The following is an 11,918-nucleotide window of genomic DNA, read 5'->3' as shown; positions in this document are numbered from 1 at the left end:
GGAGGGCAGTGTCACTGGCCCTCATATGTGGGATCCGAACCAGGGCCCTCTGGCATCCCAAGCGAGTTCTTAACCATCGCGCCACTCGGCCGGCCCCCACCTTTCTTTCTTGACTTTATTCTTTAGGGCAATTTTAGGTTCACAGCAAAACTAAACCGCAAGTACAGAGATTTCCTGTTAGATCCCTTCCCCCACACATGCAGAGCCTCCCCCACTATCAGCATCCCCACTGGAGTGGAACATTCATTACAACTGATGAGCCTTATTAATTGATGTGTGTTTGTCACCAAAAGTCCATCGTTTCCATTAGGGTTCGCGCTTGGTGTTGTCCATTCTATGGGATTGGACATGTATCCAACGCACATGTATCCACTATTATAGCATCATACAGAATAGTTTCACACGGTACAGTTTTGAATCCAGGAAGTTTAACCCTTGCTGTAGCACAATCTGATATACCACCCCCAGGAGATTTTACCTGTATCTCCAATCGTGGCCTTTAGAGAATACAGTAAAACCTTGGATTGCGAGTAATGTGGTTTGCGCATGTTCTGCAAGACGAGCAAACATTTCTAATACATTTTAACTTAGTAAACGAGCGATGTCTTGCAATACGGGTAGCTTGTTTGTGGAACGAATTATGCTCGCAAACCAAGGTATGACTGTATTTACTTTCCCGATCCATGATCCAGTCTAGGATCATGCATTGCATTTTGTCACGTCTCTTTATTTCCATTAATCTAGAACAGATCCTCAGCCTCTCTTTTGTCTCCCATGACTTTGACATATTGGAGCCTTTGACCTATTGTTGTTTTATAAAAAGTTCCCTTGTTGTTCCCAGCACATCTTTCTTTACTTTGGTGGGAACATGTTTGAAAGTACAGTTCGCTGTCTCCGATTTCATGTCTGCAGAAATTTCTTTCTCCCAGAACCTTGACTAAGACGCCAAATGGTTTCATTTTAGATCTAAAACTTGGGCCTAAACTCTGTTTACGGAAATCTGTGGAAAACATAGTCCATCCGTGTGGCCTTGCTGGCTTTTATTTCTGAATAGAACTAGAACTGCCATTCTGGGACTTTGTTTAACGGCCTCACATTGACCAAGAAACTGTTTATTTTCTCCTCAGGAGAAGAGCGGGCCCTGTGTCTTGTGGACGTGAAGAAAGTAAAGCAGTCCCTGGCACAGTCTCACCTTCCCGCCCAGCCGGACATCTCACCCAACATTTTCGAAGCTGTTAAGGGTTGCCACTTGTTTGCTGCTGGCAAGGTAAGCTTTCTCAGGGCCTCAACTGGTGGAATGGTTAGCTCATTAATTTTCAGGTCTTTTTTATCCTAATACAAACCTTTTAGGGCTATACATTTTCCTCTAACGACGATGTTAGTTGCACCCTGTAGATTTTTATTTATTCCAAGTATTTTAAAATTTCTTAACGATTTTTTTCTGTGAATGAAATGTGCATTTTACGTAGAAATGTGCATTTTAGTTTCCAAATATTGGTTTTTAAAAAACTGTAAGTTAATTTCATTATAATGTTTGAAATATTTTTTAAAAGGTATGGAGCATATATGTCAATGAGAAAATTTTAACACCTAATAATGTTGTAAACATCCAAAAACTCACTACCCAACTCAAGAAATAGCACGTTACCAACAATGGGCGTTTCCTGTGTGTTTCTCCCCTATCCCACCCCATCTCCCTCCACCCACCCCACCAACTGCTCACCTTCCTCTCAGGACTGATTTGAGCAATAAGAGTCTTTTCACCCTTGGCGAAATGACAAAAATCTAGTTGTGCAAGGTGAAGTCAGAAGGACTCAACTGTTCTAGAAAAGAAGAGTTTTGATGTAGAACTCTGTATACACAGATCTTAGCTATGAACTTTTCTCTTTGGACCGAAATCTCCTCTAAATTCTTACAGCAATTTCTACTGCCTTTCCTGTTGGGAGCCATGCCCACCCTGAGGGTAAGATGGTCAAAAGAACCTGTCTCCAGCAAAGGACACATATGTAGAAAATGTGTCTGGGGGCAGGTGGATTTCCTGAGCCTTTCTCTGCATCTCTGCTAAGTCTGTGGTTCTCAAACCGGGGTGATTCTGTCCCCCCAGGGACATTGGGCATTGTCTGAAGACATTTTTGGTTGTCATAACTGGCCATTATTGGCATCTAATAGGTAGAGCCCAGTATTGCTGCTAAACATCCTGTAATGCACAGAACAGCCCCTCATCACAGACAGCCATCTGGTCCAAAGGGTCCATAGTGCCAAGGTTGAAAGACCCTGCTCTAAATCGATGCTCTTTTCCTATTTTTCTTACGGGTCATTATAGACACCGATGCCACTCTTCTTTCTTTTTCCCCGATTGCTTTTCAGATTGAGAATGGGCTCTGCATCTGTGCAGCCATGCCCAACAAAGTCGTCATTCTTCGCTACAATGAAAACCTCAGCAAATACTGCATTCGGAAAGTAAGTCCCGGGCCCCGCTGGTCCTGTTCTCCCTGCGAGCTGGTGTGGGAGGCGTGCTGCCTCAGGGGACAGCGTGTGTCTGGTCCTTTCAGCCTGGGTGACCTCCTTAGAGAGACAGAGAGAGAGAGAGAGAGACCTTCCTCCCGAGAGGCAGCTCCGGAGCTGCTGGTAGCTGCAGTTTCTCCCTCTCTCCCTCCTTCTCCTGTTTGTGAGCTGCCTCTGCAGCCAGCCTAGTGAACCCAGCCTTTTGTTAAGGCAGAAAGGAAGTTGGCTGGTGGAGGAGACACTTCTTTTGAACCAGCAAAGAAAAGGAAAGCGATCTCTCCGAGAAGCTGTCAGTCCCTGGTGGCAGTTACCAGAGTCCTCAGATCCTAAAAGTTCCTCTCCAGTGCGAGCTGTGTTTCAGTGTGTAATTAGGGAGTTCGTTCTCCTCGGAGCAGAGTGAGTTGTGAAGATGACTGCAGTGTGGACAGGTTACACGTTAGATCCTTATATTTGCCGCACTTCCGGAGAAGGCTGTCTGCTGTCCCTAGCCAAAGGACGTGCCACCCATCATAAGTCTGGTTCATTTCAGGTGCTTTCATGAGTAGTCTCAAAAGTAAAATGAAGGATGCCTATATAAGGGTCGTTACCTGTTAGAGAAACTGTGTCATCCTGGGTGGGCTGTTGTCAGTTTACTTTGTGTTTTTTATTAAGTGCCTACTGGTACCAGCGACTGAGCTGGCTTCTTTACAAACACTTTTCACAACAGTTCCAAAAAGCAAGGGTGGCAATCCCAATTTCAGGTAAGACAGTTGAGGCTGGCTGAGATCCCCAAGTTACAAAGTCGAGACCAAAACCAGGGTTCCATTTTTCCCTACCATTTCATGATGTCATGCTACTGAACTGTTTCTCCATACTTCGTAGGTAATCCAGTATAGTCAGTGGTCATGATAATGCTGATTAAAGCTTGAACTGTTGGCTTCGGGAGAATTCTCAGAAATGGATGCTTCTTTAGAATCCCTGGCCACCCTTTTGAATAAGCATGTCTAGGTTTTTGAAGCCATTAGGATTGGCCTGAAAGCAGGTGGAAGAAACTAGGAAGCAGATGATTCAGATAGATGACAACAGTGGTGATGGTAATAATTACATAGGTAATAGAGGTTCAAAATAAAAATGTAGAAGCTGGAAAAAAAGAAGGAAACCAAAGCCACTCCCTCCAGCCACCACTGTTCATAATTGGTGTATTTTTCCAGGCTTTTTCCTCTCATAAGAATGTCGTATTTTTCTTCTTTTTTAAAATTTTATTGGGGAACAATATATTTTTCCAGGACCCACCAGCTCCAACTCAAGTAGTTGTCTTCAATCTAGTAGTGGAGGGTGCAACCCAGTGGCCCATGTGGGGATCGAACTGGCAACCTTGGTGCTATGAGCCTGCGCTCTAACCACCTGAGCTAACCAGGCGCCCCAGAATGTATTTTTAAAGCTCTCTTTTTGAATGCTACCTTTTCCTTGAAATGTGTTTTTGACCCTTTTCTGACTCTACTTGGCCTTATTTTCTTAGTCTGGTATCACAAAGACCCCAGAGGTAGCAAAGGGCTCATCGGTCCTCATGGGACATGAGCAGCTTGAATGTGCTTTGTGTGACCTACCACTTGAACAAGTCCGGTGGCGACTGTCCACAAGGCTCGGTTAGATGCCCAAGGCGGAAACATGGCTACCCTGTGTAAACACTCACAACCTCCTCTTCTGCCCTCTGCCTCAGGAGATAGAGACCTCAGAGCCCTGCAGCTGCATCCACTTCACCAACTACAGTATCCTCATCGGAACCAATAAATTCTATGAAATCGACATGAAGCAGTACACGCTTGAGGGTAGGGGCCGCGTCCTCCCCAGCCCACACACCGCTCCGGCCCTGCTGACATTTGGGGCCCGTCCCTGAAGCCCCGCTTCTCGCCTGCCTTTACAGAATTCCTGGATAAGAACGACCACTCCTTGGCACCTGCTGTGTTCGCCTCGTCTTCCAACAGTTTCCCTGTGTCCATCGTGCAGGTGAATGGCGCAGGGCAGCGGGAAGAGTACCTGCTCTGCTTCCACGGTGAGTTGGCGCCCCCTGCTGGGTGAGCGCTCATTGGCACCGGGAGCCCCAGACGTGGTCCACTGGGGGGCTGGGGCTGGGCGGGTCCTGCCGGGACGACAGAGAACATCGTTCCAGCTGCCACCAAGGCCCCTTTGGGGTCCTCTGTCCCCCACCAGGGGCGCTAGCCTGGTTCAGCTCTATTCTCTCCAAAGAGCAGGCCATTCTTTCTTTCTCTGTCCTTCACTTCTTTCTCTCCCTTTCCTTCCTTTTTCTCTCCCCATTTCCTTCCTTCTTTTTTGCTCTCTCTCTTTCTTCCTTTTTTCCCCTCTAGATGTTTCCCTTCTTTTTTTTTTTCTTTTCCCCTCCAAATCTCTGGGTCTTTCTGTCTCTTCTTCCCTGTCTCCGGGTCTGTGTTTTTCTCCCTTCCCCTGTCCTCCTGCCTCCTCCCTTTTTTCCCTGTCTTCCCCCCTTTTCCTCTGAACTCTCTTTTTTTTTAAACAAATCACAGAGATGTGGCTCAGCAGAGGTCCTTAGGTTTTAAAGATCCAGTGAAATCTGGTCAGTGGTCCCCGGGGCTCGGTTCCTCCTTCCGTCCAAGTGTGTCTTGTTGCCACCTCCTGCCTCTGGCTGTGCTGATGCCCCCGGGCTCTGACTCCTTGCAGAATTTGGGGTGTTCGTGGATTCGTACGGAAGACGTAGCCGCACAGACGATCTCAAGTGGAGTCGCTTACCTTTGGCCTTCGGTAAGTGAGGCCAGGTGTGGGGGTCTGTTTTCTGCCAGCAGTGGGTGTCCTGGGAGAGAACTGCAGGTGAGGTTCCTTTTGGCCTAAGCTCTGTTGTGCTCTTGGACTCCATTAGACACCAAGCGCCACATATAGTCATCACCGAGTAGGTGTTCAGGGCACAGATCTGAGGCTTGATGAAGAGCTGCACTGGCCAAACCCAGTGAAGTATTTGTTAGGTTCTCATGATAGAAAGGAGCCCATTTTCTGTGAGTTTATTTCAGTCGTTTCAAAGGCAGCCTAGTGTCCCATGGCATAGCCAAGCACCTGTTTATATTATCAGTTCTAATGAGGCAGAGCACTCAGGCATGGCCATTCTTTTTGTAAGTGTAAACAACACTGTGATGAACATCCTGTACTAATCTTTGCAAACTTGTCAAATAGCATCTTCTGCTCCGAAGTCCTAAAAGTGGACCTGCTGGGTGAAAGTGTAAACACATACACATGTGCAATTATGTACATACTTGTCTGTGTGACTGGTTTAAAATATTGCGGCTGAAGTACCCTTCAAGGCTATTTCGTTTATCTGTTGCTACATAGCAAGTTTCAAAACGTAGTGACTTGACTACTTATTGCCCATGGTTCTGCGGTTGGCTGGACGGTTCTGCTTCATGTGGTGTCAGCGGAGGCCCTGGGACAACTAGGATGTCCAAAATGGCCTCAAAGACATGGCGGGCAGCTGGTGCAATTGGTGGGAGCTCAGCCAGGGGCCTCAGTTCCTCTCCACGAGGGCTTCTTTCAAGAGCACAGAAGCGGAAGCTGCCAGGCCTTCTCACTTCCACCATATTGTACTGGTGAAAGGAAGCCGGAGCCAGCCCAGGCTCAAGACAAGGAGACTCCACTGGGGCCTGAGAACCAGCAGGCATGACTAATAGTTTAATACCACAGCAGTAGTTTACCACAAGGAATAAGAGTGCTAATCTGCTTTTCTCTTTTAGAAAACAGCTCCTATCAGATCCTAGAGTTTCAATGACACTGTGATATGTAGTACTAAGACTAGAAATACCTAATTATCTATGAACCCGGTTTTTTTTGTTAGTTTGCTTAATTATTTTGAAAATGCATACAATCAATTTAAAAAGGTATCCAGTGAAAAGTCTCATCCATATTACCTGTCGCCCAAATTCTCCTTTCATATTCTTTTAAGGGGGGTGGGGGGGAGTAAGACTTGCCTACCTTCTAGTACTTTATGAAAATACAGCGACATAAAAAAATGTACTCTTGTTTCCCCCTTCTGTACCCCCCTTTTTTTTATCAGTATGGTAGCACACTTTATACATTATTCTGAGCCTTGTTTTATGCACTAAGTAAATCCATGCACCTCAGGTTTGTTCCCATAACAGTCCATGGAGAGCTGCTTCCTGCATTTTTACAGCTGTGCAGAATCCCATAGACATACACATAATTTACTTAACTGATCCCCTAGAATGTACCTTTGAGTTGGTTCCCATCTTCTGCTCTAACAACATGGCCGTGAATGAATACAAACATGCCTCCTGTCCCCAGAGTGTATTTGTAGGGTCAGTTATACCTGGATGTATTTGTAGGATCAGTTCCTTTCGATGAGATTGCTGGGTCCAAGGATGCACTGATGCATTGCAGGCAGGTTTTGATTTTCTTTCTTTTACCCCTTCCTTCACGCTCTTCCTGTGTGGTGGCCACCCAGCCTACAGAGAACCCTATCTGTTTGTGACCCACTTCAATTCACTCGAAGTGATTGAGATCCAGGCACGCTCCTCTCTGGGGTAAGCATTGTCCTCCAGGCTTTGGCAAGCTCAGCGGTCAGGGTTGGGGGTCAAGTCCGGGCTCGTGTTTCTTCCTATCCCGCTGAGCGGTGGGGGTAACCTACAATGCAAACTCTCATCTGGTGTTCCGCAGGACCCCTGCCCGAGCGTATTTGGAAATCCCAAACCCACGCTACCTGGGCCCTGCGATTTCCTCGGGAGCGATTTACCTGGCGTCCTCCTACCAGGATAAATTAAGGGTCATTTGCTGCAAAGGAAACCTCGTGAAGGAGTCCGGCACTGACCACCACCGGGGTCCCTCCACCTCCCGCAGGTACGTGCCCCTCCCCTTCCTCATTACAGGGGGCCAAGTGCTTTCTGCAAAGCGGAAGGAAATCTTGCTAAACGGGTTGAAGGTTGCCCAGTATTCAAGCTCAAGCCACTCATTTCTTTGAGATCTACAGCTTTGAAATGACATAATCACAGTAAGGGTCAGGAGAATTAAAAAATGCCCCCCGTATAAAAGGTGGAAGGAAATGTCTGGCCTCTCTTGGGTGGGTATTTTGAGTGGCTCTGTTTGGAATGGAGCAGGAATTATATGCACTGATTGTGTTAGCAGATATTCTACTGGGCTAGTTGGGTTTATTATCGGGGGTTTAGTGGTGAATCAGCCAGATGCATCCCTCCCCTGATGAAACCCCAGGCGAGAGACACATGCAATCAGGCTAGAAGGACGAGGCTGGCATTGGGATCGTTGAAGGCACTGTGGGAGCTCAGAGGAGGGCCTCCCCGCCTGGACTTGGGGGTCAGGGAAGATTTCCTGGAAGAAATGAGGTCCTACGTATACTTTCCTGTTTCTTTGCGTGTCTTGTAATTTTTGTGTTGGAAGCCAGACATTTCCAATAACATGACGTGGCACCTCTGGAAAGCAGATCCTCCTCCCTGGATTTGCAGTTGCTGTTTACTTAGTGACTCTCCTAGACTAATTCTGTAAAGTTTGTGTTCTTTACTACGTGCCACCACTGAAGTTTCCGGGGATAGGGCTTTTCTCATGGCATAGCCCTGAGTCAGGACAGATAAAAACCAGCCCTGAGAGTAGTCTTTCCCAAGGAGTAGCCAGACAGGTCCGATTGTGACAGTTTTCCAGGGATGGGTCTTTCTCTGGGGAGCTTTGGTCCTGATGGGTTCCCTCCAGTGGCAGCTGGGCTGCTGGCTTTCACAGCTCCCGTGTCTGTGTACAAGGCAGTTGCTTTCAACACCACTGCAGCTTTAGGGGGAGAGGCATGGGGACAGGTCAAGTGGAAATGTCGCAAAGCTTGTTGTTTTGAGATTCAGCTGTTTTTCTTGCATAAATACTCTTTGAATTGTGGCAAGCCTTTGGTTAATTTCCAGAGCTCTGAAAAGTTGGTATTGACAATTTTTGTCAGTGTTCTTCTTGGTTTTGGGGAGGGACAGGTTTGAGGAGGTCCTTACTCTGCCCATCTGGAGGGGCTCTTCCCTTCTTGTTAACACAGGTGGCAGGTAGCATACTGCATACTCTTCCGTCCCTGAATATCTCGGAGACTGTTGCATGTCAGTTACGAGAACTATTTCTTCCTCCTTTTTGTATGCCTCCACAGTATTCCTTCACATGACCTTAATTTATTTAACTGCTCCTTTCTCAGTGGATGTTTGGGTTGTTTCTTGTCTGTCGCTGTATAAATGACTTGGCCTGTGCCTTTTTGCATGGTTAGGAATCTCTCTGTAGGATAAATAACTAGTAAAGGAATTGATGGGTGACACCGGTTGTGAGTCTGTAATTTTGAGAGATGTGGCTGAGTGTTCCTCCCTGGAGGCTGTATGTCTCCTTTTGTGATCCCACCAGCAGTGTGTGAAAGTGAGACTGACCTTGACACAGAGGGCTAGGAGCAAGATCCAGGTTGATGTGTAGGTTTGAGTTCTTGGTCCGCAGGAAGGTCTGAGATGATGTAACGCAGGGGACTATTTAATTGATGTAGGATTTTCATTTTCTGGACAGGTTTACAAACCGCATGGGTCTCTAAAGAGTTAATGTGGACCCCCTATCATGTGCCAGACACTGTGTCTGGGCTCCACAGTTGAAGAAGACATTCTGAAGGGACTCTTAATTTGGTGGAGGAACCATCTTGAATATTACAAAATGCTTAGATCTTGGAAAAGAGAATCATCAATTTACTATTCTGAGACTATGTCCTAATGAATAGTCTCTTTCTCTTGCTGAAATGTAGGTGTTAGTCTGAAATGTTTGGTCAGTGTGATTTTAATACGAGGAACTTGCTGGAAACCCAGAAGTGCCAAACAACCAGCGGATCCCAATCCTTTCGGCTTGACCCTCCCTCAAGAGTGACAGCTTAAAGGGCTCTAGTCCTCCCCTGAAAATGTCTAGATGTTATATAAGTAGTTCCCAAGTCATGCCAAGAACAAATCAAAGTACTATAATTATGGGTTTTTCTTCCTGCATTGCCTCACTGGTTAGGTGGCCAGGCACCTTCCTTTTGAGTCTGTGTGGACTCCCTGTAATGAGTGACTTATTCTGTGATCTACTTATTCTGTGATCAAAAATGGTTCCAGTTCCTGTGAACGAGAAATAATGTTGCTTTCCTGCTGTTCCAGGCACGTCTGGAAAATCAGCAGTTAGTCTTTAGTTGTCCCCCGGCTTCTAAAATGGTCTTTTTTGCTGCTGCCTGCTGTGGGCAGGTCAGAATGGACAAGGCCAGCGTGGCCGAGCGTGATTCACTGCGGGCCGCCTTGCCCTGGTCTGTGGTGCAGAGCGGGAAGTGTAACTCTTGGCAAGAAACATAAAATTGATGTGGTCGATCATCGGTTGTTAATGGATATGGAGATGGAAGATTGCCCACTCGGCCCAGAATGATGGGTGTTTTCTTTCATCCCATTCATCTAAGCCGACATCCCGAGTGGCCTTCGTTGAGCCATCTTTCTTCCCCTGGGCAGTAACCTCCCTCACTTGCTTTATGACGGGCCCCTGTGGACACACATTATAATTTCTCTTCCATTACAAACAAGCTGAATGTAATTCTCCTACTTGGAATGCATTTTTTCCCCCCAATTTGCCTTCCATATCTTAAAGCCACAAAACTAGGGATGAATATAAACCTTGATTTCAAGCAGTTTGAAATCTGAGTTACCTCAAATTTTATTGCTGCATGCTCAACACAGGGAGGTCCTGGCTTTCTGAGCACTTGTTATCTGAATTGTCACAGATAGAGTTGCATTGGGAAGCCAGAGAATGACATGAAGCTATTCACAGTGAACTGACCACTGACACAACGATCTCAGTTCACCAACCTCTCTGTTTCACTGTAGAGCAGGACTTGACAAACCTTCTCTGTAAAGGTTCAGATAGTAACTATTTTTGGCTTTGTGGGCCGTATGGTCTCTGCCACAACGATGCAACTCTGCTGTAGTGTGCAAGCAGCCAGAGATAGTGCATGACCAGCTGGGTATGGCTGTGTTCTAATAAAACTTTATTTATAAAAACGGGCTTCTGTCTGGATTTGGCCCTCCAGGTTGTTCCAGGATCTCTCTTTCCCCAGTGAGTTGGTGTCTTTGCCGCTCAGTTGCTTTCAGTTACGGGCATTGACAAAAGAGGTCCTGGCACAGAGTTAGACCAATAAATTGAATGGGAAAAAAAATCAACAGGTTGATAAAGTGATAACCTGTTCCAAAGAGAAGGATTTAAATCTCAAGGATTAAGGTAGGCCTTTGGGAAAACCACTGACACACAAATATTTCTGAAGAAAGGACTTTATGATTTACTGCAAAATTCCAACACTGATGTAAAGGATGTCTAATGTGTTAGCATACTTTTTTGTTGAGAAAATTACAGCAAAGTAAATCAGTCTGAGATTTATACTTGGTTCCTTCTTAGAATCAGTATGTATTAATAACTGCAGTTCTTCAGTAATTCAGACTTCAAAAATACCGAGGATAAATGTATTTTCCTGATTTCTACTGTTATTTTCCAAGATAAAGCCCCAATCAATGAAAAATATTGGGTTGTCAGAAAAGTCATGACGCATCTTTGAAACGAAAACCCGAAAAAATACGTCATGACTTTTCCGAGAACCCAATATATCTCCAAGTAGTATTCACTATAAAATTTTGTTCCCATTTTAACTAGGTTGCCTTTTCCCAGCACTCATTATGCTGGGAAATAAGTGAGGACTCTAGTATTCTTTCTTCTGCTCTTTGGGGTAGGAAGGAATTGACTCAGAAGGCCTCGTTTCTGGATCTTGCTTCTTCGGAGAGGTGGTTAGGGCCGTGTCTGCTGAAATCTTGATCTGACATACCTGGGCCAAGACTGGGTGCAGGGTTGGATTGGTTGTACAAAAAGGCCCCCGTGTTTTGAGTTGTTTGGTTACTAATGATTCGTCTTTGGGCCAGGGACATTTTTTGAGCCAGCCCTGCTTAGTTTTTGTCTCTCCTGTTCAGCTTCCTAATTATATTGGGCCTGATCCCTGCACTTTTCACATCAGCGCTGGGTGCCACAAAGACTCTTGGAAAGCCACCTGGAGGGGGAGGTGACCAAACACCAGGCTTGGAAGTGGAACAGATATGACAACTGACAGTGATGAGTACAGGCTTTCTCAAAACTGCTCCTTGTGTCACGGGCCTCGTAGCAGACTTAACCCCTAAAGGGACACATCCCCCTGGGCTTTCTAGGCTCCGGAAAATACTAGATCAGTCGATATAGTATGAGGACTATGACGTCAGACTGTCCCGTATTGGAGTCCCAGCTCTGCAGCTCATGAGCTCAGGCCAGCCACCCAACCTGTCTGTGTCTCCATTTTCTCGTCTGTACAACAAGGGTCCTGCCTGTTCCCAGCTTGTAGCTCTGTTGTGATTATTTAACAA

At 46.1% G+C, this 11,918-nt stretch overlaps 1 protein-coding gene across 4 annotated transcripts in view; it reads left to right on the top strand.

Moving 5' to 3' along the window:
- CIT (citron rho-interacting serine/threonine kinase) overlaps positions 1-11,918 on the top strand; it is a 163,936-nt gene that overhangs the window by 148,134 nt on the left and 3,884 nt on the right. For all 4 annotated transcript variants that reach the window (XM_019649084.1, XM_019649082.1, XM_019649081.1 and 1 more), the window contains 7 exons: positions 1,128-1,267; positions 2,368-2,460; positions 4,205-4,313; positions 4,409-4,537; positions 5,182-5,262; positions 6,968-7,046; positions 7,180-7,359. In XM_019649084.1, the coding sequence (XP_019504629.1) occupies positions 1,128-1,267; positions 2,368-2,460; positions 4,205-4,313; positions 4,409-4,537; positions 5,182-5,262; positions 6,968-7,046; positions 7,180-7,359 (811 nt within the window). The remainder of the gene's footprint in view (positions 1-1,127; positions 1,268-2,367; positions 2,461-4,204; positions 4,314-4,408; positions 4,538-5,181; positions 5,263-6,967; positions 7,047-7,179; positions 7,360-11,918) is intronic.

This window comes from Hipposideros armiger, unplaced genomic scaffold, assembly GCF_001890085.2.
Source record: "Hipposideros armiger isolate ML-2016 unplaced genomic scaffold, ASM189008v1 scaffold_129, whole genome shotgun sequence".
NCBI classification, from domain to species: Eukaryota; Metazoa; Chordata; class Mammalia; order Chiroptera; family Hipposideridae; genus Hipposideros; species Hipposideros armiger.
The sequence above is the reverse complement of the archived record's forward strand: the minus strand, read 5'-3'. Positions and strand labels throughout refer to the sequence as shown.